Source organism: Oncorhynchus masou, chromosome 12 (assembly GCF_036934945.1).
Source record: "Oncorhynchus masou masou isolate Uvic2021 chromosome 12, UVic_Omas_1.1, whole genome shotgun sequence".
NCBI lineage: Eukaryota > Metazoa > Chordata > Actinopteri > Salmoniformes > Salmonidae > Oncorhynchus > Oncorhynchus masou.
The window spans coordinates 92,895,523-92,921,092 of record NC_088223.1 but is presented as its reverse complement, the minus strand read 5'-3'; the positions used below and the strand labels follow the sequence as shown (position 1 = coordinate 92,921,092).

Below are 25,570 nucleotides of genomic sequence, written 5' to 3'. Positions count from 1 at the left end.
ATAGCCTCCACATTGACTCTGTACCGGTACCCCCTGTATATAGCCTCCACATTGACTCTGTACCGGTACCCCCTGTATATAGCCTCCACATTGACTCTGTACCGGTACCCCCTGTATATAGCCTCCACATTGACTCTGTACCGGTACCCCCTGTATATAGCCTCCACATTGACTCTGTACCAGTACCCCCTGTATATAGCCTCCACATTGACTCTGTACCGGTACCCCCTGTATATAGTCTCCACATTGACTCTGTACCGGTACACCCTGTATATAGCCTCCACATTGACTCGGCACCAGTACCACTGTATATAGCCTCCACATTGACTCTGTACCGGTACCCCCTGTATATAGCCTCCACATTGACTCTGTACCGGTACCCCCTGTATATAGCCTCCACATTGACTCTGTACCAGTACCCCCTGTATATAGCCTCCACATTGACTCTGTACCAGTACCCCCTGTATATAGCCTCCACATTGACTCTGTACCGGTACCCCCTGTATATAGCCTCCACATTGACTCTGTACTGGTACCCCTGTATATAGCCTCCACATTGACTCTGTACCGGTACCCCCTGTATATAGCCTCCACATTGACTCTGTACCGGTACCCCCTGTATATAGCCTCCACATTGACTCTGTACCGGTTCCCCCTGTATATAGCCTCCACATTGACTCTGTACCGGTTCCCCCTGTATATAGCCTCCACATTGACTCTGTACCGGTACCCCCTGTATATAGCCTCCACATTGACTCTGTACCGTAACACCCTGTATATAGCCTCCAAATTGACTCTGTACCGGTACCCCCTGTATATAGCCTCCACATTGACTCTGTACCGGTACTCCCTGTATATAGCCTCCACATTGACTCTGTACCGGTACCCCCTGTATATAGCCTCCACATTGACTCTGTACCGGTACCCCTGTATATAGCCTCCACATTGACTCTGTACCGGTACCCCCTGTATATAGCCTCCACATTGACTCTATACCGTAACACCTGTATATAGCCTCCACATTGACTCTGTACCGGTACCCCCTGTATATAGCCTCCACATTGACTCTGTACCGGTACCCCCTGTATATAGCCTCCACATTGACTCTGTACCGGTACCCCTGTATATAGCCTGCACATTGACTCTGTACCGGTACCCCCTGTATATAGTCTCCACATTGACTCTGTACCGGTACCCCCTGTATATAGCCTCCACATTGACTCTGTACCGGTACCCCCTGTATATAGCCTCCACATTGACTCTGTACCGGTACCCCCTGTATATAGTCTCCACATTGACTCTGTACCGGTACCCCCTGTATATAGCCTCCACATTGACTCTGTACCGGTACCCCCTGTATATAGTCTCCACATTGACTCTGTACAGGTACCCCTGTATATAGCCTCCACATTGACTCTGTACCGGTACCCCTGTATATAGCCTCCACATTGACTCTGTACCGGTACCCCTGTATATAGCCTCCACATTGACTCTAATCCGTAACACCTGCATATAGCCTCCACATTGACTCTGTACCGTAACACCCTGTATATAGCCTCCACATTGACTCTGTACCGTAACACCCTGTATATAGCCTCCACATTGACTCTGTACCGGTACCCCCTGTATATAGCCTCCACATTGACTCTGTACCGGTACCCCTGTATATAGCCTCCACATTGACTCTATACCGTAACACCTGTATATAGCCTCGACATTACCTCTGTATCGTAATACCCTGTATATAGCCTCCACATTGACTCTGTACCGGTACCCCCTGTATATAGCCTCCACATTGACTCTGTACCGTAATACCCTGTATATAGCCTCCACATTGACTCTGTACCGTAATACCCTGTATATAGCCTCCACATTGACTCTGTACCGGTACCCCTGTATATAGCCTCCACATTGACTCTGTACCGGTACCCCCTGTATATAGCCTCCACATTGACTCTGTACCGGTACCCCCTGTATATAGCCTCCACATTGACTCTGTACCGGTACCCCCTGTATATAGTCTCCACATTGACTCTGTACCGGTACCCCCTGTATAAAGTCTCCACATTGACTCTGTACCGGTACCCCCTGTATATAGCCTCCACATTGACTCTGTACCGGTACCCCCTGTATATAGCCTCCACATTGACTCTGTACCAGTACCCCCTGTATATAGTCTCCACATTGACTCTGTACCGGTACCCCCTGTATATAGCCTCCACATTGACTCTGTACCAGTACCCCCTGTATATAGTCTCCACATTGACTCTGTACCGGTACCCCCTGTATATAGCCTCCACATTGACTCTGTACCGGTACCCCCTGTATATAGCCTCCACATTGACTCTGTACCGGTACCCCCTGTATATAGCCTCTACATTGACTCTGTACCGGTACCCCCTGTATATAGCCTCCACATTGACTCTGTACCGGTACCCCCTGTATATAGCCTCCACATTGACTCTGTACCGGTTCCCCCTGTATATAGCCTCCACATTGACTCTGTACCGGTACCCCCTGTATATAGTCTCCACATTGACTCTGTACAGGTACCCCCTGTATATAGCCTCCACATTGACTCTGTACCGGTACCCCCTGTATATAGCCTCCACATTGACTCTGTACCGGTACCCCCTGTATATAGCCTCCACATTGACTCTGTACCGGTACCCCCTGTATATAGTCTCCACATTGACTCTGTACCGGTACCCCCTGTATATAGCCTCCACATTGACTCTGTACCGGTACCCCCTGTATATAGTCTCCACATTGACTCTGTACAGGTACCCCCTGTATATAGCCTCCACATTGACTCTGTACCGGTACCCCTGTATATAGCCTCCACATTGACTCTGTACCGGTACCCCTGTATATAGCCTCCACATTGACTCTAATCCGTAACACCTGCATATAGCCTCCACATTGACTCTGTACCGTAACACCCTGTATATAGCCTCCACATTGACTCTGTACCGTAACACCCTGTATATAGCCTCCACATTGACTCTGTACCGGTACCCCCTGTATATAGCCTCCACATTGACTCTGTACCGGTACCCCTGTATATAGCCTCCACATTGACTCTATACCGTAACACCTGTATATAGCCTCGACATTACCTCTGTATCGTAATACCCTGTATATAGCCTCCACATTGACTCTGTACCGGTACCCCCTGTATATAGTCTCCACATTGACTCTGTACAGGTACCCCCTGTATATAGCCTCCACATTGACTCTGTACCGGTACCCCCTGTATATAGCCTCCACATTGACTCTGTACCGGTACCCCCTGTATATAGCCTCCACATTGACTCTGTACCGGTACCCCCTGTATATAGTCTCCACATTGACTCTGTACCGGTACCCCTGCATATAGCCTCCACATTGACTCTGTACCGGTACCCCTGTATATAGTCTCCACATTGACTCTGTACTGGTACCCCCTATATATAGCCTCCACATTGACTCTGTACCGGTACCCCTGTATATAGTCTCCACATTGACTCTGTACCGGTACCCCTGTATATAGCCTCCACATTGACTCTAATCCGTAACACCTGCATATAGCCTCCACATTGACTCTGTACCGTAACACCCTGTATATAGCCTCCACATTGACTCTGTACCGTAACACCCTGTATATAGCCTCCACATTGACTCTGTACCGGTACCCCCTGTATATAGCCTCCACATTGACTCTGTACCGGTACCCCTGTATATAGCCTCCACATTGACTCTATACCGTAACACCTGTATATAGCCTCGACATTACCTCTGTATCGTAATACCCTGTATATAGCCTCCACATTGACTCTGTACCGGTACCCCCTGTATATAGCCTCCACATTGACTCTGTACCGTAATACCCTGTATATAGCCTCCACATTGACTCTGTACCGTAATACCCTGTATATAGCCTCCACATTGACTCTGTACCGGTACCCCTGTATATAGCCTCCACATTGACTCTGTACCGGTACCCCTGTATATAGCCTCCACATTGACTCTGTACCGGTACCCCCTGTATATAGCCTCCACATTGACTCTGTACCGGTACCCCCTGTATATAGTCTCCACATTGACTCTGTACCGGTACCCCCTGTATAAAGTCTCCACATTGACTCTGTACCGGTACCCCCTGTATATAGCCTCCACATTGACTCTGTACCGGTACCCCCTGTATATAGCCTCCACATTGACTCTGTACCAGTACCCACTGTATATAGTCTCCACATTGACTCTGTACCGGTACCCCTGTATATAGCCTCCACATTGACTCTGTACCGGTACCCCCTGTATATAGTCTCCACATTGACTCTGTACCGGTACCCCCTGTATATAGCCTCCACATTGACTCTGTACCGGTACCCCCTGTATATAGCCTCCACATTGACTCTGTACCGGTACCCCCTGTATATAGCCTCTACATTGACTCTGTACCGGTACCCCTGTATATAGCCTCCACATTGACTCTGTACCGGTACCCCCTGTATATAGCCTCCACATTGACTCTGTACCGGTTCCCCCTGTATATAGCCTCCACATTGACTCTGTACCGGTACCCCCTGTATATAGTCTCCACATTGACTCTGTACAGGTACCCCCTGTATATAGCCTCCACATTGACTCTGTACCGGTACCCCCTGTATATAGTCTCCACATTGACTCTGTACCGGTACCCCCTGTATATAGCCTCCACATTGACTCTGTACCGGTACCCCCTGTATATAGCCTCCACATTGACTCTGTACTGGTACCCCCTGTATATAGCCTCCACATTGACTCTGTACCGGTACCCCCTGTATATAGCCTCCACATTGACTCTGTACCGGTACCCCCTGTATATAGCCTCCACATTGACTCTGTACCGGTTCCCCCTGTATATAGCCTCCACATTGACTCTGTACCGGTACCCCCTGTATATAGCCTCCACATTGACTCTGTACCAGTACCCCCTGTATATAGCCTCCACATTGACTCTGTACCGTAACACCCTGTATATAGCCTCCACATTGACTCTGTACCGATATCAATATCTTTAGACTTTTCATAAACTGGTCACCTTTATTTGTGTCTAGGGTCACTTTGCTCGACCCTCCGGGGGAGTGTGTGTGTGTGTGTGTGTGTCTGTGTCTGTGTGTGTGTGTCTGTCTGTGTGTTCGGGCGACACGGAGGACTATGCAAGCCAGCCCCACCCCCTCCATTCTCCACCCCTCCACCTTTTTCACAGTACTGCCGCCATGTTCTTCAGAGTCAGGATGACAGACTGGCAGAAGAGCAAGTCGGGAACAAAGTCTGTGACTAAAAGCGATGGCTTAACTCTGCTTTTCGGGGGTATGACGGAGAGATTTTAAAGCCACGGAACACGTTTAGGACCGCGGGGGGTTTCCGTTTTTTATGTTTTATATATTTGAAACAAACTGTGGTTCGGATTTACAGCGAGATCGGTAAGTCCTAATGTTAACAGCGCGATATATTTGGTTTTTCCAATGGCGTAGGGACCTTTTTTAAGGCAGATATTTTTACATATTTGGGGTCAATGGGGGCCCACCGATCGAATCTATAACCACATCTAGTCTGTTTAAAAAAAACGCATTTAAACGGAATAAATACACTGAATTAATGTGATATAGAATAACACATTTCAACATTATTTCCTGAAAAGCGAGTTGCGATACCAACGGAATTTAGTAGCTATTTGTTTTTTGGGACGTTTAACTGATTATCGAAGACTCATAATTTGCAGTTGTGAAAGACAACGAAATATTATTTCCTTCGGTGAAGCCCTACTGTGGACGGATTCCAAGATGACAAGCTCTACCCCCTCGGAAATGGTGAGAGATTTTTAATTTTATCTAACTATCGGCACATCGTTATAACACACAGCGTCATAATATGACATTTTAAACATCTCCATTCCTCTGAAACTTTTGTTAAGTGTCATGTTACCATTTCATTTTGTTTGTTTATTTAACTTTTGTTTATGATCTATTTAATTTACTTTGACAATGTGAACATATTGTAATGAAACAGGCAGGGAGCAGGACTCGAACCCACGACCTTCCAGGACCGAAGTCCAGTGCGCTATCGATTGTGCCCCAAAAGCGTCAGAGTCGATATCCGCGCTTATAAACCCAGGCTCGTCACAATATGTTCCCATGCCAATAAAACCCCCTTTGAGAATGTGCCAATGAATGTTTCAGTAGAAACTGTAGCCGTTCGGTGTATGCCACTTTGCCCTCCGTCAGAAAACACATATTGCGAATTGGTCTGTGATTACATGATTGTCTTCCCACTGGGCACAGACGTCACTTCAACGTCTATTCCACGTTGAAACAACGCTGCTTTAATTAAACAGTGTATTATAGATGCGCTAAAGACGTCAATGGAACTCGACCCAAACAATGGACATGCCGTGGAAAACGGCATTTAGACTATTGTTTAAACGTGTATTTCACACTATGTTGAAGTAGAAATCGGAGTATAATGCTCGTATGGATGTCAACCTCAAAATTCGTGTTCATGTCATCGTCACCAATCATCTGCATTGCAGTTAAAAAAACGACTTTTGACCACCACTGATTTCTGTATGCTAATTATGCTACCAGTTTATACGAACAGAAGTTAGCATTTAGCAGTCACTTCTAAACTTGAAAAAATAACTCATGTTATGCACCGAAAACAGCCAAACATATCCAGACATCGTGGGCCAGTTACAATACATCAATCATGACGGATTTGAAGAATTTCCACTTTGTTAGAGCAGATTTGTTGTGCTTCAATCCGGTGTCCTGGTTTACAACATCTATTGGTGTGATCGCACCTCATCGATACAGAAACATGAAACAATTCAAAGATTAATCTATGAAATAATATGTTATTTTGGCCATTCAGCGTGGCTATAATTTATTTTCCATTTAATACAAGGTTAAACGATATTTGGTATTATTAAATATGGAATAGAATGAGAAGCACAGATTGAGCAGCAGCAGTAGCTACTGTTGACATTTCGTGACGTTTCGTGGTGCGCGACTCGCCTTCCCCAGGCATGCACGGCCTCGCTGCTTATCTACTGTATATATGCCATGACATCATGACGTGGCGTGGTGCGCCCTCGCCTTTCCCAGGCATGCACGGCCTCGCTGCTTATCTACTGTATGTATGCCATGACATCATGATCGGAACGCCAATGGTCATGCTCTTGTCTGTGCATGAGTGTCTGACTGTGTCTGTCTGGCGGTGTGTTGGTTTGACACGCACACACACACACACACACACACACACACACACACACACACACACACACACACACACACACACACACACACACACACACACACACACACACACACACACACACACACACACACACACACACACACACACACACACACACAGTGCTTTGATCCTCATCCGTGTGTGGGCTATGGATGGAAATACGAAGCAGATCATCACGTAATGTTCTCTATATCCTGGGTAAGATGTCCCAGTATATATTTATAGATATAGATATATTCTCTAAGGTTTATATAAGATGTCCCTGTATAGATATATATATATATAAAAGATGTCCCAGTATAGATATATATATAAAAGATGTCCCAGTATAGATATATATATAAAAGATGTCCCTGTATAGATACAGTGCCTTGCGAAAGTATTCGGCCCCCTTGAACTTTGCGACTTTTTGCCACATTTCAGGCTTCAAACATAAAGATATAAAACTGTATTTTTTTGTGAAGAATCAACAACAAGTGGGACACAATCATGAAGTGGAACGACATTTATTGGATATTTCAAACTTTTTTAACAAATCAAAAACTGAAAAATTGGGCGTGCAAAATTATTCAGCCCCTTTACTTTCAGTGCAGCAAACTCTCTCCAGAAGTTCAGTGAGGATCTCTGAATGATCCAATGTTGACCTAAATGACTAATGATGATAAATACAATCCACCTGTGTGTAATCAAGTCTCCGTATAAATGCAATACAATACAGTTTTATATCTTTATGTTTGAAGCCTGAAATGTGTCAAAAGGTCGCAAAGTTCAAGGGGGCCGAATACTTTCGCAAGGCACTGTATATATATAAAATATGTCCCAGTATAGATATATATATAAAAGATGTCCCAGTATAGGTATATTCTCTAAGGTTTATATAAGATGTCCCTGTATAGATATATATATATTAGATGTCCCAGTATAGATATATTCTCTAAGGTTTATATAAGATGTCCCAGTATAGATATATATATTTAAAAGATGTCCCAGTATAGATATATATATTTAAAAGATGTCCCAGTATAGATATATATATAAAAGATGTCCCAGTATAGATATAAATATAAAAGATGTCCCAGTATAGATATATATATAAAAGATGTCCCAGTATAGATATATATATAAAAGATGTCCCAGTATAGATATATATATAAAAGATTTCCCAGTATAGATATATTCTCTAAGGTTTATATAAGATGTCCCAGTATAGATATATATATAAAAGATGTCCCAGTATAGATATATATATATATAAAAGATGTCCCAGTATAGATATATATATAAAAGATGTCCCAGTATAGATATATATATAAAAGATGTCCCAGTATAGATATATAAAAGATGTCCCAGTATAGATATATATATATATATATATATATATATATATATATATATATATATATATATATATATATATATATATATATATATATCTATACTGGGACATCTTTTATATATCTATACTGGGACATCTTTTATATATATATCTATACTGGGACATCTTTTATATATATATCTATACTGGGACATCTTTTATATATATATATATCTATATAAAAGATGTCCCTGTATAGATATATATTTAAGATGTCCCAGTATAGATATATATATATATATAAAAGATGTCCCAGTATAGAGATAGGCATATAAAATGTCCCAATATGTCTACAGTTGAATTCGGAAGTTTACATAGATTTGGTTCAAATTTCTTAACAAACTATAGTTTTGGCAAGTCGGTTAGGACATCTACTTTGTGCGTGACACAAGTCATTTTTCCAACAATTGTTTACAGACAGATTATTTCACTTATAATATGACTCATATACTCTGACAAATAACTCTGGTTAATAACTGGTTAATAACTGGTTAATAACTGGCTAATAACGTCAGAAAAAGGATGAAGAGACTAAGTGGTTTTTAAGGGTCAGTTATTTTTGAGAAAAATAATGAGAGATTCAGAGTGAGAGAGTGAGAGTGTGAGTGAGAGAGAGTGGGAGAAGCGGATTTGTGTTCTTTCAAAGCCTACAGGACTGTAGTTTAATGGAAAGAGGGAGGGAGAAATAAACAGACATAAAGAGGGTTTGGTGAGGTTAAAGAGAGAGGAAGTGTAGCAGACTGGTTCAATAGAAGAACCTTTCAGCTGGGAACAGTTTCCACCCGACAGCTCTGTCCTGTTAGAGAACGAGAGAGAGCAGAGCATTTTTACACTACCACTACAGCTGACACAGACAGACGGAGGGAGGGAGGGAGAGGGAGAGCGAGAGAGAGGGACATATTCAGAGAGAGAGAGGGATGTAATTCAGAGAAGGAGAGAGGGATGCATTCAGAGAGAGAGAGAGGGATGTAATTCAGAGAGAGAGAGAGGGGGACGTATTCAGAGAGAGAGAGAGAGAGGGATGAATTCAGAGAAGGAGAGAGGGATGTATTCAGAGAGAGAGATAGAGGGAGAAAGGGATGTAATTCAGAGAGAGAGAGAGGGACGTATTCAGAGAGAGAGAGAGGGATGTATTCAGAGAGAGAGAGAGGGATGTATTCAGAGAGAGAGAAGGAGGGACGTATTCAGAGAGAGAGAGAGAGGGACGTATTCAGAGAGAGAGGGAGGGACATATTCAGAGAGAGAGGGAGGGACGTATTCAGAGAGAGAGGGAGGGACGTATTCAGAGAGAGAGGGAGGGACGTATTCAGAGAGAGAGGGAGGGACGTATTCAGAGAGAGAGGGAGGTATTCAGAGAGAGAGAGAGGGATGTATTCAGAGAGAGAGGGAGGGATGTATTCAGAGAGAGAGAGGGATGTATTCAGAGAGAGAGGGAGGGACGTATTCAGAGAGAGAAGGAGGGACGTATTCAGAGAGAGAGGGACGTATTCAGAGAGAGAGAGAGGGATGTATTCAGAGAGAGAGGGAGGGATGTATTCAGAGAGAGAGAGGGATGTATTCAGAGAGAGAGGGAGGGACGTATTCAGAGAGAGAGAGGGAGGGACGTATTCAGAGAGAGAGGGAGGGACGTATTCAGAGAGAGAGGGAGGGACGTATTCAGAGAGAGAGAGAGGGATGTATTCAGAGAGAGAGGGAGGGACGTATTCAGAGAGAGAGAGGGATGTATTCAGAGAGAGAGGGAGGGACGTATTCAGAGAGAGAGGGAGGGACGTATTCAGAGAGAGAGGGAGGGACGTATTCAGAGAGAGAGAGAGGGAGAGAGGGATGTATTTCAGAGAGAGAGAGAGGGAGGGACGTATTCAGAGAGAGAGAGGGACGTATTCAGAGAGAGAGGGAGGGACGTATTCAGAGAGAGAGAGAGGGACGTATTCAGAGAGAGAGAGAGGGATGTATTCAGAGAGAGAGGGATGTATTCAGAGAGAGAGGGATGTATTCAGAGAGAGAGGGATGTATTCAGAGAGAGAGAGAGAGAGAGAGAGGGAGGGACATATTCAGAGAGAGAGAGGGACGTATTCAGAGAGAGAGAGAGGGATGTATTCAGAGAGAGAGAGGGAGAGAGGGATGTAATTCAGAGAGAGAGAGAGGGATGTATTCAGAGAGAGAGAGGGACGTATTCAGAGAGAGAGAGAGGGATGTATTCAGAGAGAGAGAGGGATGTATTCAGAGAAGGAGATGTAGAGAGGGTACAGTCTTGCACACATTTGTCATCATCACGAGGGAGACGTCTACTGTCCTCCATCATTCATGTTTTTTCCAACTGCTTCCACACGGTTTCAAAACCGTCTCCTTTTTTCAAAACTCTACACACAATTCCCAAACTGCACGCACAAAATGCCTCACATCTCCTTCAAAATGTAACACTGCATTCAAATTGCCATGAACACATGTCAGAAGGAAGCATTTGCATCAAATGACAAACACTGCTTTCATAATAGTACATGTTTGGATATACCATGTAAACACTGTTGTTCTAAATCTAAAGCTCTGTTGTCTTTCATAGGCTTATATCTACATTTCAATACAATGTTCTACAGTGAAAGTAATCTGCTGAGAGGGGTAACAAGTACACTGTAAACACCAATACAATGTAGAAACAGAACATATTTATTAGGCCAAACATTACTGTTGTATACAGTAGCATACAACAAACCCATAAACACATGTAAACCAAAAGTATATTCTTTAGAATACAGTAAAGAACACAATTGTGTGTGTGGGGTCCCGGGGGGGCAGTACAGGAATTGGTGGGGGGAGGGCAGTCCAGGAATTGGTAGGGGGGGGCAGTCACCAGTGCTAAGCTACGCTTCATATCTTCTCCGGCCTGGGTCTGGCCACAATACCTCGTCCACATCACTAGCATGGAGTATCCAACCTTGGACAGAGACAACCTCTATGTCCCCACATGGAGGAAAGTATCTCCTAGCATGGCCCATCCAACCTTGGACAGAGGCAACCTCTATGTCCCCACATGGAGGGAAGTATCTCCTAGCATGGCGTATCCAACCTTGGACAGAGGCAACCTCTATGTCCCCACATGGAGGGAAGTATCTCCTAGCGTGGCGTATCCAACCTTGGACAGAGGCAACCTCTATGTCCCCACATGGAGGGAAATCTCCTAGCATGGCGTATCCAACCTCTATGCCCCCACATGGAGGGAAGTATCTCCTAGCATGGTGTATCCATCCTCTATGTCCCCACATGGAGCGAAGTATCTCCTAGCATGGCCTATCCAACCTTGGACAGAGGCAACCTCTATGTCCCCACATGGAGGGAAGTATCTCCTAGCGTGGCGTATCCAACCTTGGACAGAGACAACCTCTATGTCCCCACATGGAGGGAAATCTCCTAGCATGGCGTATCCAACCTCTATGCCCCCACATGGAGGGAAGTATCTCCTAGCATGGTGTATCCAACCTTGGACAGAGGCAACCTCTATGTCCCCACATGGAGGGAAGTATCTCCTAGCATGGCGTATCCAACCTCTATGTCCCCACATGGAGAGAAGTATCTCCTAGCATGGCCTATCCAACCTTGGACAGAGGCAACCTCTATGTCCCCACATGGAGGGAAGTATCTGCTAGCATGGCGTATCCAACCTTGGACAGAGGCAACCTCTATGTCCCCACATGGAGGGAAGTATCTCCTAGCATGGCGTATCCAACCTTGGACAGAGGCCACCTCTATGTCCCCACATGGAGGGAAGTATCTCCTAGCATGGCGTATCCAACCTTGGACAGAGGCCACCTCTATGTCCCCACATGGAGGGAAGTATTTCCTAGCATGGCGTATCCAACCTTGGACAGAGGCCACCTCTATGTCCCCACATGGAGGGAAGTATCTCCTAGCATGGCTTATCCAACCTTGGACAGAGGCAACCTCTATGTCCCCACATAGAGGGAAGTATCTCCTAGCATGGTGTATCCAACCTCTATGTCCCCACATCGAGGGAAGTATCTCCTAGCATGGCTTATCCAACCTTGGACAGAGGCCACCTCTATGTCCCCACATGGAGGGAAGTATCTCCTAGCATGGCTTATCCAACCTTGGACAGAGGCAACCTCTATGTCCCCACATAGAGGGAAGTATCTCCTAGCATGGTGTATCCAACCTCTATGTCCCCACATCGAGGGAAGTATCTCCTAGCGTGGCATATCCAACCTTGGACAGAGGCAACCTCTATGTCTCCACATGCGTCCTCCATTGCCTGGAGAAGCGGCATGCGGGCATAGGGTTGGCGATCATACACTTTCCAGCTCCAGGCTGAGAAGAATTCCTTTATGGGATTTAGAAAATGTGAATATGGGGGTAGGTACAAAACTACAAATTGTGGATGGGTGGCAAACCAGTTTTGGACCAGAACAGCCCAGCGAAAACTAACATTGTCCCATAAAACCACAAACCTAGCAGGCTCCTGATCTGGACCAGGGACAAGCATTGTGTAAATTGCATCCAGAAAAGTGAGCATATGGCCGGTGTTGTACGGACCCAGTGTGGCGTTGTGATGGAGGACCCCGTTTTGAGTGATGGCAGCACACATAGTTATATTACCCCCACGCTGTCCAGGAACATTGGTAATTGCCCTTTGCCCTATTACATTTCTTCCACGGCGCCCGGTTTTGGTGAGGTTGAAGCCAACCTCATCCACATCAATAAATTCCTGGTGAATTACATGGGCATCCAGCTCCAACACTCCAATACTGTTATCATAGAGGATGACAAATTGCATTGTTGGCCGAAACCATATTTATAATTGCAGTCTCTTGTACATCTGTAAACAAGCGTCCTCGTCCTCCATGATGTCTTTGCCTTTCCACTCTGTACAGAATTCAAACACAGTGTGTGTTCAACAATGTACATAAACATGTAGTACAGCATGATAACCAACCTCATTCATTCAATGTAGTACAGCATGATAACCAACCTCATTCATTCAATGTAGTACAGAATGATAACCAACCTCATTCATTTAATGTAGTACAGAATGATAACCAACCTCATTCATTCAATGTAGTACAGCACGATAACCAACCTCATTCATTCAATGTAGTACAGCATGATAACCAACCTCATTCATTCAATGTAGTACAGCATGATAACCAACCTCATTCATTCAATGTAGTACAGCATGATAACCAACCTCATTCATTCAATGTAGTACAGCATGATAACCAACCTCATTCATTCAATGTAGTACAGCATGATAACCAACCTCATTCATTCAATGTAGTACAGCATGATAACCAACCTCATTCATTCAATGTAGTACAGTAAATGGATGGCTTAGAGTTACACATGTTTATGCAATACTATACAGTCATACGTGTTTTACAGTACATTACTGTAATGCTAAAATAGTCATTAGATAGTTGCATACCTGTTCTCATTTCTGAAGGTTCGAATTATGGACGCCACTGTAAATCGACTCAAGTTGGGCTGGACTCTCAGTCCAGTCTCTCTCATGGTCAAACCGTGGTTGATCACAAGATCAACAACTGTTGCCCAAATCTCATCAGAGATGGCTCTCCTTCCTTCTCTTCTTTGCCCTCGTCCTCGTCCTCGTCCTCCTCTTCCTACTCCCTCCTACTCCTCTGTCCATTGTTGGCATCCATTGTTCCAAACAGGTAATCTGACCTTTGACCTATTTATATGCCTATACTTCAGTAAAGCAGTGATTGGTTAGTGATCAGTTAAGCTATTAGTGTTTGCACATGTGAGGAGTGTGTGTGTGACCTGGTGAATAAGTGTAGCATTTTGATTGGTTGTGTTTGGAAAAGGAAAGCAAGTCACTTCCTGTTAGATGTTTGTGTTTTAGGTAGAGAATTGTGTGTAGTGCTTTGAAAAAAGTGTTTTATGCAATTGACAACTGAGTCCAAGGCAGAGAAATAGCGTATGGTTTTGGATATTTGGTGTGTTGTTTTGCACTTTGAGTGAGAGGTTTCAAAAATTGTGTGTCTAAGAGATTGTGTGTGTAAGCAGTTGGAAAACTGTAATGAGTCTGTGTGTGCGTCTGTGTGTGTGTGTGTGTGTGTGTGTGTGTGTGTGAGAGAGAGTGTCTGTGTGTGTGTGTATGTGTGTGTGTGTGTGAGAGAGAGTGTGTGTCTGTGTGTCTGTGTGTCTGTGTGTCTGTGTGTCTGTGTGTCTGTGTGTCTGTGCCTGTGTCTGTGCCTGTGTCTGTGCCTGTGCCTGTGCCTGTGTCTGTGTCTGTGTGTGTGTCTGTGTGTGTGTGTGTGTGTGTGTGTGTGTGTGTGTGTGTGTGTGTGTGTGTGTGTGTGTGTGTGTGTGTGTCTGTGTGTGTGTGTGTGTGTGTGTGTGTGTGTGTGTGTGTGTGTGTCTGTGTCTGTGTCTGTGTCTGTGTCTGTGTCTGTGTCTGTGTCTGTGTCTGTGTCTGTGTCTGTGTCTGTGTGTGTGTGTGTGTGTGTGTGTGTGTGTGTGTGTGTGTGTGTGTGTGTGTGTGTGTGTGTGTGTGTGTGTGCGTAAACACTTCCTCAGCCTTGGACCAGAATGACTGAGGACTTTTCATCCAGCTCATCATTTATGCATGGAATGAATATATATTAGTGTCACAAAACAGGACACACACACACTCTGACTGCAGGGCAATAGACATACTGCCCTTAGAATGGAAGAAGAGAAAGACAACCAGAACGATGAAGTCTTCCTCCTACAGTATCTCCATCTCTCTCTCTTCATCTCTTCCTCTCTTCCTCCTACAGTATCTCATCTCTCTTCCTCCTACAGTATCTCATCTCTCTTCCTCCTACAGTATCTCCATCTCTCTCTCTTCCTCTCTTCCTCCTACAGTATCTCATCTCTCTTCCTCCTACAGTATCTCCTTCTCTCTTCCTCTCTTCCTCCTACAGTATCTCATCTATTTTCCTCCTACAGTATCTCATCTATCTTCCTCCTACAGTATCTCCTTCTCTCTTCCTCTCTTCCTCCTGCAGTATCTCCATCTCTCTTCCTACTACAGTATCTCATCTATCTTCCTCCTACAGTATCTCTTCCTCTCTTCCTCCTACAGTATCTCATCTATTTTCCTCCTACAGTATCTCCATCTCTCTTCCTCCTATAGTATCATCTCTCGTCCTCTCTTCCTCCTACAGTACCTCCATCTCTCTTCCTCTCTTCCTCCTACAGTATCTCCATCTCTCTTCCTCTCTTCCTCCTACAGTATCTCCATCTCTCTTCCTCTCTTCATCCTACAGTATCTCCATCTCTCTTCCTCTCTTCCTCCTACAGTATCTCCTTCTCTCTTCCTCTCTTCCTCCTACAGTATCTCCTCTCTTCCTCCTACAGTATCTCCATCTCTCTTCCTCTCTTCCTCCTACAGTATCATCTCTCTTCCTCCTACAGTATCTCCATCTCTCTTCCTCTCTTCATCCTACAGTATCTCATCTCTCTTCCTCCTACAGTATCTCATCTCTCTTCCTCCTACAGTATCTCCTTCTCTCTTCCTCTCTTCCTCCTACAGTATCTCCTTCTCTCTTCCTCTCTTCCTCCTACAGTATCTCCTTCTCTCTTCCTCTCTTCCTCCTACAGTATCTCCTTCTCTCTTCCTCTCTTCCTCCTACAGTATCTCCATCTCTCTTCCTCCTACAGTATCTCCTTCTCTCTTCCTCTCTTCCTCCTACAGTATCTCCATCTCTCTTCCTCTCTTCATCCTACAGTATCTCCATCTCTCTTCCTCTCTTCCTCCTACAGTATCTCCATCTCTCTTCCTCCTACAGTATCTCCATCTCTCTTCCTCTCTTCCTCCTACAGTATCTCCTTCTCTCTTCCTCTCTTCCTCCTACAGTATCTCCTTCTCTCTTCCTCTCTTCCTCCTACAGTATCTCCATCTCTCTTCCTCTCTTCCTCCTACAGTATCTCCTTCTCTCTTCCTCTCTTCCTCCTACAGTATCTCCATCTCTCTTCCTCCTACAGTATCTCCTTCTCTCTTCCTCTCTTCCTCCTACAGTATCTCCTTCTCTCTTCCTCTCTTCCTCCTACAGTATCTCCATCTCTCTTCCTCCTACAGTATCTCCTTCTCTCTTCCTCTCTTCCTCCTACAGTATCATCTCTCTTCCTTTCTTCATCCTACAGTATCTCCATCTCTCTTCCTCCTACAGTATCTCCATCTCTCTTCCTCTCTTCCTCCTACAGTATCATCTCTCTTCCTTTCTTCATCCTACAGTATCTCCATCTCTCTTCCTCCTACAGTATCTCCATCTCTCTTCCTCTCTTCATCCTACAGTATCTCCATCTCTCTTCCTCTCTTCATCCTACAGTATCTCCTTCTCTCTTCCTCTCTTCCTCCTACAGTATCTCCATCTCTCTTCCTCCTACAGTATCTCCATCTCTCTTCCTCTCTTCCTCCTACAGTATCATCTCTCTTCCTTTCTTCATCCTACAGTATCTCCATCTCTCTTCCTCCTACAGTATCTCCATCTCTCTTCCTCTCTTCATCCTACAGTATCTCCATCTCTCTTCCTCTCTTCCTCCTACAGTATCTCCATCTCTCTTGCTCCTACAGTATCTCCATCTCTCTTCCTCTCTTCATCCTACAGTATCTCCATCTCTCTTCCTCTCTTCATCCTACAGTATCTCCATCTCTCTTCCTCTCTTCATCCTACAGTATCTCCATCTCTCTTCCTCTCTTCATCCTACAGTATCTCCATCTCTCTTCCTCTCTTCCTCCTACAGTATCTCCATCTCTCTTGCTCCTACAGTATCTCCATCTCTCTTCATCCTACAGTATCTCCATCTCTCTTCCTCCTACAGTATCTCATCTCTCTTCCTCCTACAGTATCTCATCTCTCTTCCTCCTACAGTATCATCTCTCTTCCACTATGCTACCTGCCACCCCTGCGAGCTAACCACTAGGCTACCTGCCACCCCTCCACTCTAACCACTAGGCTTCCTACCGCCCCTACACTCTAACCACTAGACTACCTGCCGCACCTACACTCTAACCACTAGGCTACCTACCGCCTCCACACTCTAACCACTAGGCTACTAGGCTACCTGCCGCCCCTCCACTCTAACCACTAGGCTACTAGGCTACCTGCCACCCCTCCACTCTAACCACTAGGCTACTAGGCTACCTGCCGCCCCTCCACTCTAACCACTAGGCTACTAGGCTACCTGCCGCCCCAGGTAATTACATCACAAACAAATTTATAATAAACCAGTACATTATACAACCTGTTATATTATTACACCACTACATATCTACAATACAACTTGTATAATACCACAATATTACAACATTACAATATGAATGTGTGTTTAGAATGAGTTTTAGTGTTTATGGGTGTCCGAGTAGTTTTAGACGGACAGCTCGGTGCTTTCAACATGTCAATACCTTTCACAAAGACAAGTAGTAATGAGGTCAATCTCTCCTCTACTTTGAGCCAGGAGAGATTCTCACGCATGTTATTGATATTAGCGCTCTGTGTACATTTAAGGGCCAGCCGTGCTGCCCTGTTCTGGGCCAACTGACTAGGCGGTAGTCCAGGTGTTATAAAGCTAGTAGGACTTGTTTTGTTGATAGTGATGTTAAGAAAACAGAGCAGTGCTTTATCACGGACAGACCTCCCCCATCTTAGCTACCGTTGTATCAATATGTTTAGACCAGGACAGTTTACAATCCAGGGTTACACCAAGCAGTTTAGTGTCCTCAACTTGCTCAATTTCCACATTATTCTTTACAATCGTTAGTTAAGTTTTAGGCTTTAGTTAAGATTTGTCCCAAATACAATGCTTTTGGTTTTTGAAATATTTAGGGCTATCTTATTTACTTGCCACCCATTCGTACACTGACTGCAGTGATGTATCTTGCTGTTGTAGCTGATGTGTATAATGTTGAGTGATCCGCATACACAGATATTCATGCTTTACTCAAAGCCAGTTGTAGGTCATTAGTGAAGATATATAAAAAAGTAAGGGGCCTAGACAGCTGCCCTGGGGAATTCCTGATTCTACCTGGATTATGTTGGAGAGGCTTCCATTAAAGAACACACTCTGTGTTCTGTTAGACAGGTAACTCTTTATCCACATTATAGCAGGGGGTGTAAAGCCATAACACATTCTAGAACACCCTCTGTGTTCTGTTAGACAGGTAACTCTTTATCCACATTATAGCAGGGGGTGTAAAGCCATAACACATTCTAGAACACCCTCTGTGTTCTGTTAGACAGGTAACTCTTTATCCACAGTATAGCAGGGAGTGTAAAGACATAACACATTCTAGAACACCCTCTGTGTTCTGTTAGACAGGTAACTCTTTATCCACATTATAGCAGGGGGTGTAAAGACATAACACATTCTAGAACACCCTCTGTGTTCTGTTAGACAGGTAACTCTTCATCCACATTATAGCAGGGGGTGTAAAGACATAACACATTCTAGAACACCCTATGTGTTCTGTTAGACAGGTAACTCTTTATCCACATTATAGCAGGGGGTGTAAAGACATAACACATTCTAGAACACCCTCTGTGTTCTGTTAGACAGGTAACTCTCAATCCACGATATGGCACAGGATGTAAAGCCATAACACATACGTTGTTTTAAACAGCAAATTATTATTGATAATGTCAAATGTTACACTGAAGTCTAATAAACAGCTCCCAGAATAGGGCTGGGCGATATCCAAATTAATTCGATTCATTCTAATTTATGTTTTTGCGCGATATTCCAAATTATCGTATCGTTTTTATAAGTGTTTATGTCTGCTTGTTCTCATGTTGTCTTTTTGGTCTCGTCTCCTTCACTCCTTTGTCCTGTGCACCTTCCCATTTACACCAGAGATCTGTATATAATGACAAGATGCTCGTCTCCTTCACTCCTCTGTCCTGTGCACCTTCCCATTTACACCAGAGATCTGTATATAATGACAAGATGCTCGTCTCCTTCACTCCTCTGTCCTGTGCACCTTCCCATTTACACCAGAGATCTGTATATAATGACAAGATGCTCGTCTCCTTCACTCCTCTGTCCTGTGCACCTTCCCATTTACACCAGAGATCTGTATATAATGACAAGATGCTCGTCTCCTTCACTCCTCTGTCCTGTGCACCTTCCCATTTACACCAGAGATCTGTATATAATGACAAGATGCTCGTCTCCTTCACTCCTCTGTCCTGTGCACCTTCCCATTTACACCAGAGATCTGTATATAATGACAAGATGCTCGTCTCCTTCACTCCTCTGTCCTGTGCACCTTCTCATTTACACCAGAGATCTGTATATAATGACAAGATGCTTGTCTTCTTCACTCCTCTGTCCTGTGCACCTTCTCATTTACACCAGAGATCTGTATATAATGACAAGATGCTCGTCTCCTTCACTCCTCTGTCCTGTGCACCTTCTCATTTACACCAGAGATCTGTATATAATGACAAGATGCTCGTCTCCTTCACTCCTCTGTCCTGTGCACCTTCCCATTTACACCAGAGATCCGTATATAATGACAAGATGCTCGTCTCCGCTCTAACAACGGTCGTCGTTGTCCCAATGGCGAGAAGGCAGGCGACAAGCTTAGCTCCAAAATAAACCCATAGAAACGCATTGGCCTTATTTTGGCCAGATTTTTTGCTAAAGTGAAACCTCTCGCTTCGCGTCTTCCTCTATGGTTTACAAACACACCAAGCCCCTCCCCCTGCTTCTCACATTAAAAAAGTTGAGAGATCACATCTTTCTCTCTGACAAGCGGTTTCAACTCGCTATTTCCATTTGAGGTTTGGTCCCCAAAAAATCGGTCAAACAAAGAGACATTATTTTACTGTAACAGAGTTAACTTGTCTAACTTTTTATAGCTCAACTACTCAAATTGTACGCAGAGCAGACACTACTAAAACGAGAGTATCAATAAACATTGATGTTGGAAAATGAATGCTCAGTTCGTGTCGACATTGGCAGCATTTTAGCCAAAGACTGTTATACTAGCTGTCTAGTCTGTGTTTTATTTAAATGTGCAATAAGTATAAAACACAATTATGTAAGGAATTGGCAACTCGTTCTCATTCTGAGAAATCAGGTTTCAACATTTGAACCAAGTGGACAGGCTTACCATGCTGTTCAAACAGTTGAATACAGACATGATGTTGTATTCATAAAAATGTAACTTTTCGCCCTCCAGGGTGGTACAGTGGTCTAGGGCACTGAATCACAGTGCTCGCTGTGCCACCAGGAACTCTGGGTTCGTGCCCAGGCTCTGTCGCAGCCGGCCGCGACCAGGAGGTCCATGGGGCGACACACAATTGGCCTAGCGTCGTCCGGGTTAGGGAGGGTTTGGCCAGCAGGGATATCCTTGTCTCATCAGTAGCGACTCCTGTGGCGGGCCGGGCGCAGTGCGCACTAACCAGGTCGCCAGGTGCACGGTGTTTCCTCCGACACATTGGTTTGCGGCTGGCTTCCGGGTTGGATGCGCGCTGTGCTTAAGAAGCAGTGTGGCTTGGTTGGGTTGTGTATTGGAGGACACATTGCTTTCGACCTTCGTCTCTCCTGAGCCGTACGGGAGTTGTAGCGATGAGACAAGATAGTAGCTACTAACAATGAGATACCACGAAATTGGGGAGTAAAATATAAATAAATATTTTTAACTATTCATCCTTGTTAGCTAGCAAATAGATCCAATACAAAGATTAGCTGGCTAATCACTAGCTTTGTGGGCTTGAGAGATTGTTGATGAGACCTCTGTTCATTTTCTATATACTAATGCCTGCTACACGAAATGAGTGATTATTAGTGAATCAGCATTATACATGCTTCTAGTTAAATGTGTGGCCAAAAAAAGGCCTTTTTCAAAGATAGACTTGAAAACCAGATCAACAAAAAGATTATTGCAACAAAAAAATAGCCCTTAAAACTATTTTGATAAAATAATTAAATTATTAGTGGGTCTTATGGTTGTGGAAGGCTTATATTTAGTGTATTATATATGTATATAATATATTGTTATAACTATTCAATCCCAGAAGTCATTCAATTATTGCTGACTGTTTAAAATGCAGTGTGTTTGACATTTAATTGTTCAACAATGCTTATTTAGAGAAAACATTTTTAAAAATCTATTTATATTTATCATGAATAAGTTTAAAAAAAATGGAGATATGATTTTAATGCCATATCAGCCAGCCCTATCCCAGAATATTCTTATCAATTTCTTTCAGACAATCATCAGTCATTTGTGTAAAATGCCTGTTAAGTATCTTAACATTTATCTCAATGTTAGAACATGTAAATAATAGTAATCTGAACTTTATATTATAATATGTAATGTGTAAAAAATATTCAAGGAAACGTTTAATTTGCGGTGTACCAATTTAACATGATGAACAGGAATGACATTTACTCTCACGGATGGCCAAGAATAACTATCCAAAAGCCACACCTCCTAAAAAAAAAATATAAAAAATTGTTGCTAGGTCAACCCAAATGATGGTAAAAACAATACCAACTGGTACAGTAGTAAAATTAACCCATGTTTGGATCATCCAAATAACCCCACTGGCTGGGTCAAAATAAACCCAACGAGTTCTGTCCACTAACCCAGCGCTGGGTTACTTCTCCATCCCGCTCTCTTCCCTCTCCATCCCGCTCTCTTTTTTCTCCATCCCGCTCTCTTCTCTCTCCATCCCGCTCTCTTCTCTCTCTATCACTCTCTCTTCTCTCTCCATCCCGCTCTCTTCTCTCTCTATCCCGCTCTCTTCTCTCTCCATCCCGCTCTCTCTCTCTTCATCCCTCTCTCTTCTCTCTCCATCCCTCTCTCACTCTTCTCCGTCCCATCCTCTTCTCTTTCCATCTCTCTCTCATCCTTCTCTCTCTTCTCTCTCCATCCCGCTCTCTCTTCTCTCTCCATCCCGCTCTCTCTTCTCTCTCCATCACTCTCTCTTCTCTCTCCATCCCTCTCTCTTCTCTCTCCATCCCGCTCTCTCTTCTCTCTCCATCCCGCTCTCTCTTCTCTCTCCACCTTGCTCTCTCTTCTCTCTCCATCACTCTCTCTTCTCTCTCCATCCTGCTCTCTCTTCTCTCTCCATCACTCTCTCTTCGCTCTCCATCCCTCTCTCTTCTCTCCTCCCCTAATTATTTCTGTGTAGCGCAGGCTGGTCTGAAAGCACACTGTGTCCTGACTAGTTAACCTGTTATTATTAGCCTGTGTGAGGTACAGTCAAGGTTGAGACTCAGCTGTATGGCACTCTGTGCCTGCGTGTGTGAGAGAAGAGCGATGAGGAGAGATGGAATCTATCTGATAGGAACGAGGGATGGCTGACAAGAGTAATAGGACAAATGAGCATATTAAAGAGGGGATGAGGAATAGTGGAAGAATGGATGACTGCTTTCTGTCAGAGAGGAGAGAGGGTAAGGGCAGATGAGAGGAGAGAGGGTAAGGGCAGATGAGAGGAGAGAGGGTAAGGGCAGATGAGAGGAGAGAGGGGAAGGGCAGATGAGAGGAGAGAGGGGAAGGGCAGATGAGAGGAGAGAGGGGAAGGGCAGATGAGAGAAGAGAGGGGAAGGGCAGATGAGAGGAGAGAGGGAAAGGGCAGAGGAGAGGAGAGAGGGGAAGGGCAGATGAGAGGAGAGAGGGGAAGGGCAGATGAGAGGAGAGGAGAGAGGGGAAGGGCATATGAGAGGAGAGGAGAGAGGGGAAGGGCAGATGAGAGGAGAGAGGGGAAGGGCAGATGAGAGGAGAGAGGGAAAGGGCAGATGAGAGGAGAGAGGGAAAGGGCAGATGAGAGGAGAGAGGGGAAGGGCAGATGAGACGAAATCATCTCCCAGTGTCTGATGGTCGAAAGCAGAATGAACCAGGTTTTCCACCAGGTTTTGCCTGTGCTTAGCTCCATTCTGTATCTTTTTATCCTCAAAACTCCCCCGTCCTTAACAATTACAAGCATACCCATAACATGATGCAGCCACCACTATGATTGAAAATATGAAGTGTGGCACTCAGTGATGTGTTGTGTGGAATTTGCCCCAAATATAACAAGTTATATAATTACATTACAGTACATCACAGTACATTACATCACAGTACATTACATTACACAACGGCGTAGTGTAACAACTGGTGCTACAGTCCAAGAGCAGCATACCTTCTTCTGAAAGGGTGTGGAGCAATGATCTGGCTTCTCTCTGTGCATTGTTAATGAGTTGCCTATATAGAGAGCAGTGGTATGGCTACTCTCTGTGCATTGTGAACGAGTTGCCTATATAGAGCAGTGGTATGGCTTCTCTCTGCATTGTTAACGAGTTGCCTATACAGAGAGCAGTGGTATGGCTTCTCTCTGTGCATTGTTAATGAGTTGCCTATATAGAGAGCAGTGGTATGACTTCTCTCTGTGCATTGTTAATGAGTTGCCTATATAGAGAGCAGTGGTATGACTTCTCTCTGTGCATTGTTAATGAGTTGCCTATATAGAGCAGTGGTATGACTTCTCTCTGTGCGTTGTTAATGAGTTGCCTGTACAGAGCAGTAGTATGGCTTCTCTCTGTGCATTGTTAATGAGTTGCCTATATAGAGCAGTGGTTTGACTTCTCTCTGTGCGTTGTTAATGAGTTGCCTGTATAGAGCAGTAGTATGGCTTCTCTCTGTGCATTGTTAATGAGTTGCATATATAGAGCAGTGGTATGGCTTCTCTCTGCATTGTTAATGAGTTGCCTATATAGAGCAGTAGTATGGCTTCTCTCTGTGCATTGTTAATGAGTTGCCTATATAGAGCAGTGGTATGGCTTCTCTCTGTGCGTTGTTAATGAGTTGCCTATACAGAGCAGTGGCATGGCTTCTCTATGTGCATTGTTAATGAGTTGCCTGTACAGAGCAATGTTATGGTTTCTCTCTGTGCATTGTTAATGAGTTGCCTATACAGAGAGCAGTGGTGTGGTCTCTTAATGTGATATGATTATAGAGATGCAGTTGTAGTCAGAAGTTTACACTCAGGTTGGAGTCATTAAAACTCGTTTTTCAACCACTCCACAAATGTCTTGTAAACACACTAGAGTTTTGGCAAGTCGGTTAGGACATCTACTTTGTGCGTGACACAAGTCATTCATTCCAACAATTGTTTACAGACAGATTATTTCACTTATAATTCACTGTATCACAATTCCAGTGGGTCAGAAGTTTACATACACTAAGTTGACTGTGCCTTTAAACAGCTTGGAAAATTCCAGAAAATGATGTCATGGCTTTAGAAGCTTCTGATAGTACAGTACATTTGAATATAGCTGAGCTTTCCAATGCTATGCTGAAACGCTGAGCCGGTGAGATTAGCCTCATATCTGTTCCTATGTCTTCAACCCTTCTTATTATGGTTATCCGATAGTTGTACTCCTTTTATTTTCTTCAAAAATAACATCCTTGTTACTGAAGTCATCATACATTATTTTAGCTGAAGACTGAAGACACAAAAAAAAAACACTCTTTCAGTATGTCTGCATAGCTGTCTGCAACAGAGGTCATTCTGTCCACCAGCTGTCCGTTCAGCAAAGCAGTAAATTGCTGAATTGTATTTTTTTTGTTGGTCACTGTCAGGTGGGTGTTTCTCACTGTATGTATTAGGTATTGATATTTGACATTTTTTAAAACAAGCACACTTCTTCAAATCAAATGGCAATATACAGGGTATTACGGTACAGAGTCAAGGTGGAGGCAATATACAGGGTATTACGGTACAGAGTCAATGTGGAGGCTATATACAGGGTATTACGGTACAGAGTCAAGGTGGAGGCTATATACAGGGGGTACCGGTACAGAGTCAATGTGGAGGCTATATACAGGGTATTACGGTACAGAGTCAATGTGGAGGCTATATACAGGGGGTACCGGTACAGAGTCAATGTGGAGGCTATATACAGGGGGTACCGGTACAGAGT

General features: G+C 44.1%; 1 protein-coding gene across 2 annotated transcripts in view; it reads left to right on the top strand.

Annotated features, from left to right (window-relative positions):
* The first annotated feature begins 5,222 nt into the window (after positions 1–5,222).
* Positions 5,223–25,570, top strand: part of LOC135551076 (ubiquitin-like protein 3) — a 46,838-nt gene continuing 26,490 nt past the window's right edge. Inside the window, exons 1-2 of one of the 2 annotated variants that reach the window (XM_064982471.1) lie at positions 5,223–5,450; positions 5,750–5,837. In XM_064982471.1, coding sequence (XP_064838543.1) covers positions 5,401–5,450; positions 5,750–5,837 — 138 coding nt within the window. In that variant the 5' untranslated portion in view covers positions 5,223–5,400. Of the gene's footprint in view, positions 5,838–25,570 lie in introns of both variants that reach the window. The other variant, XM_064982472.1, reaches the window with a different exon arrangement.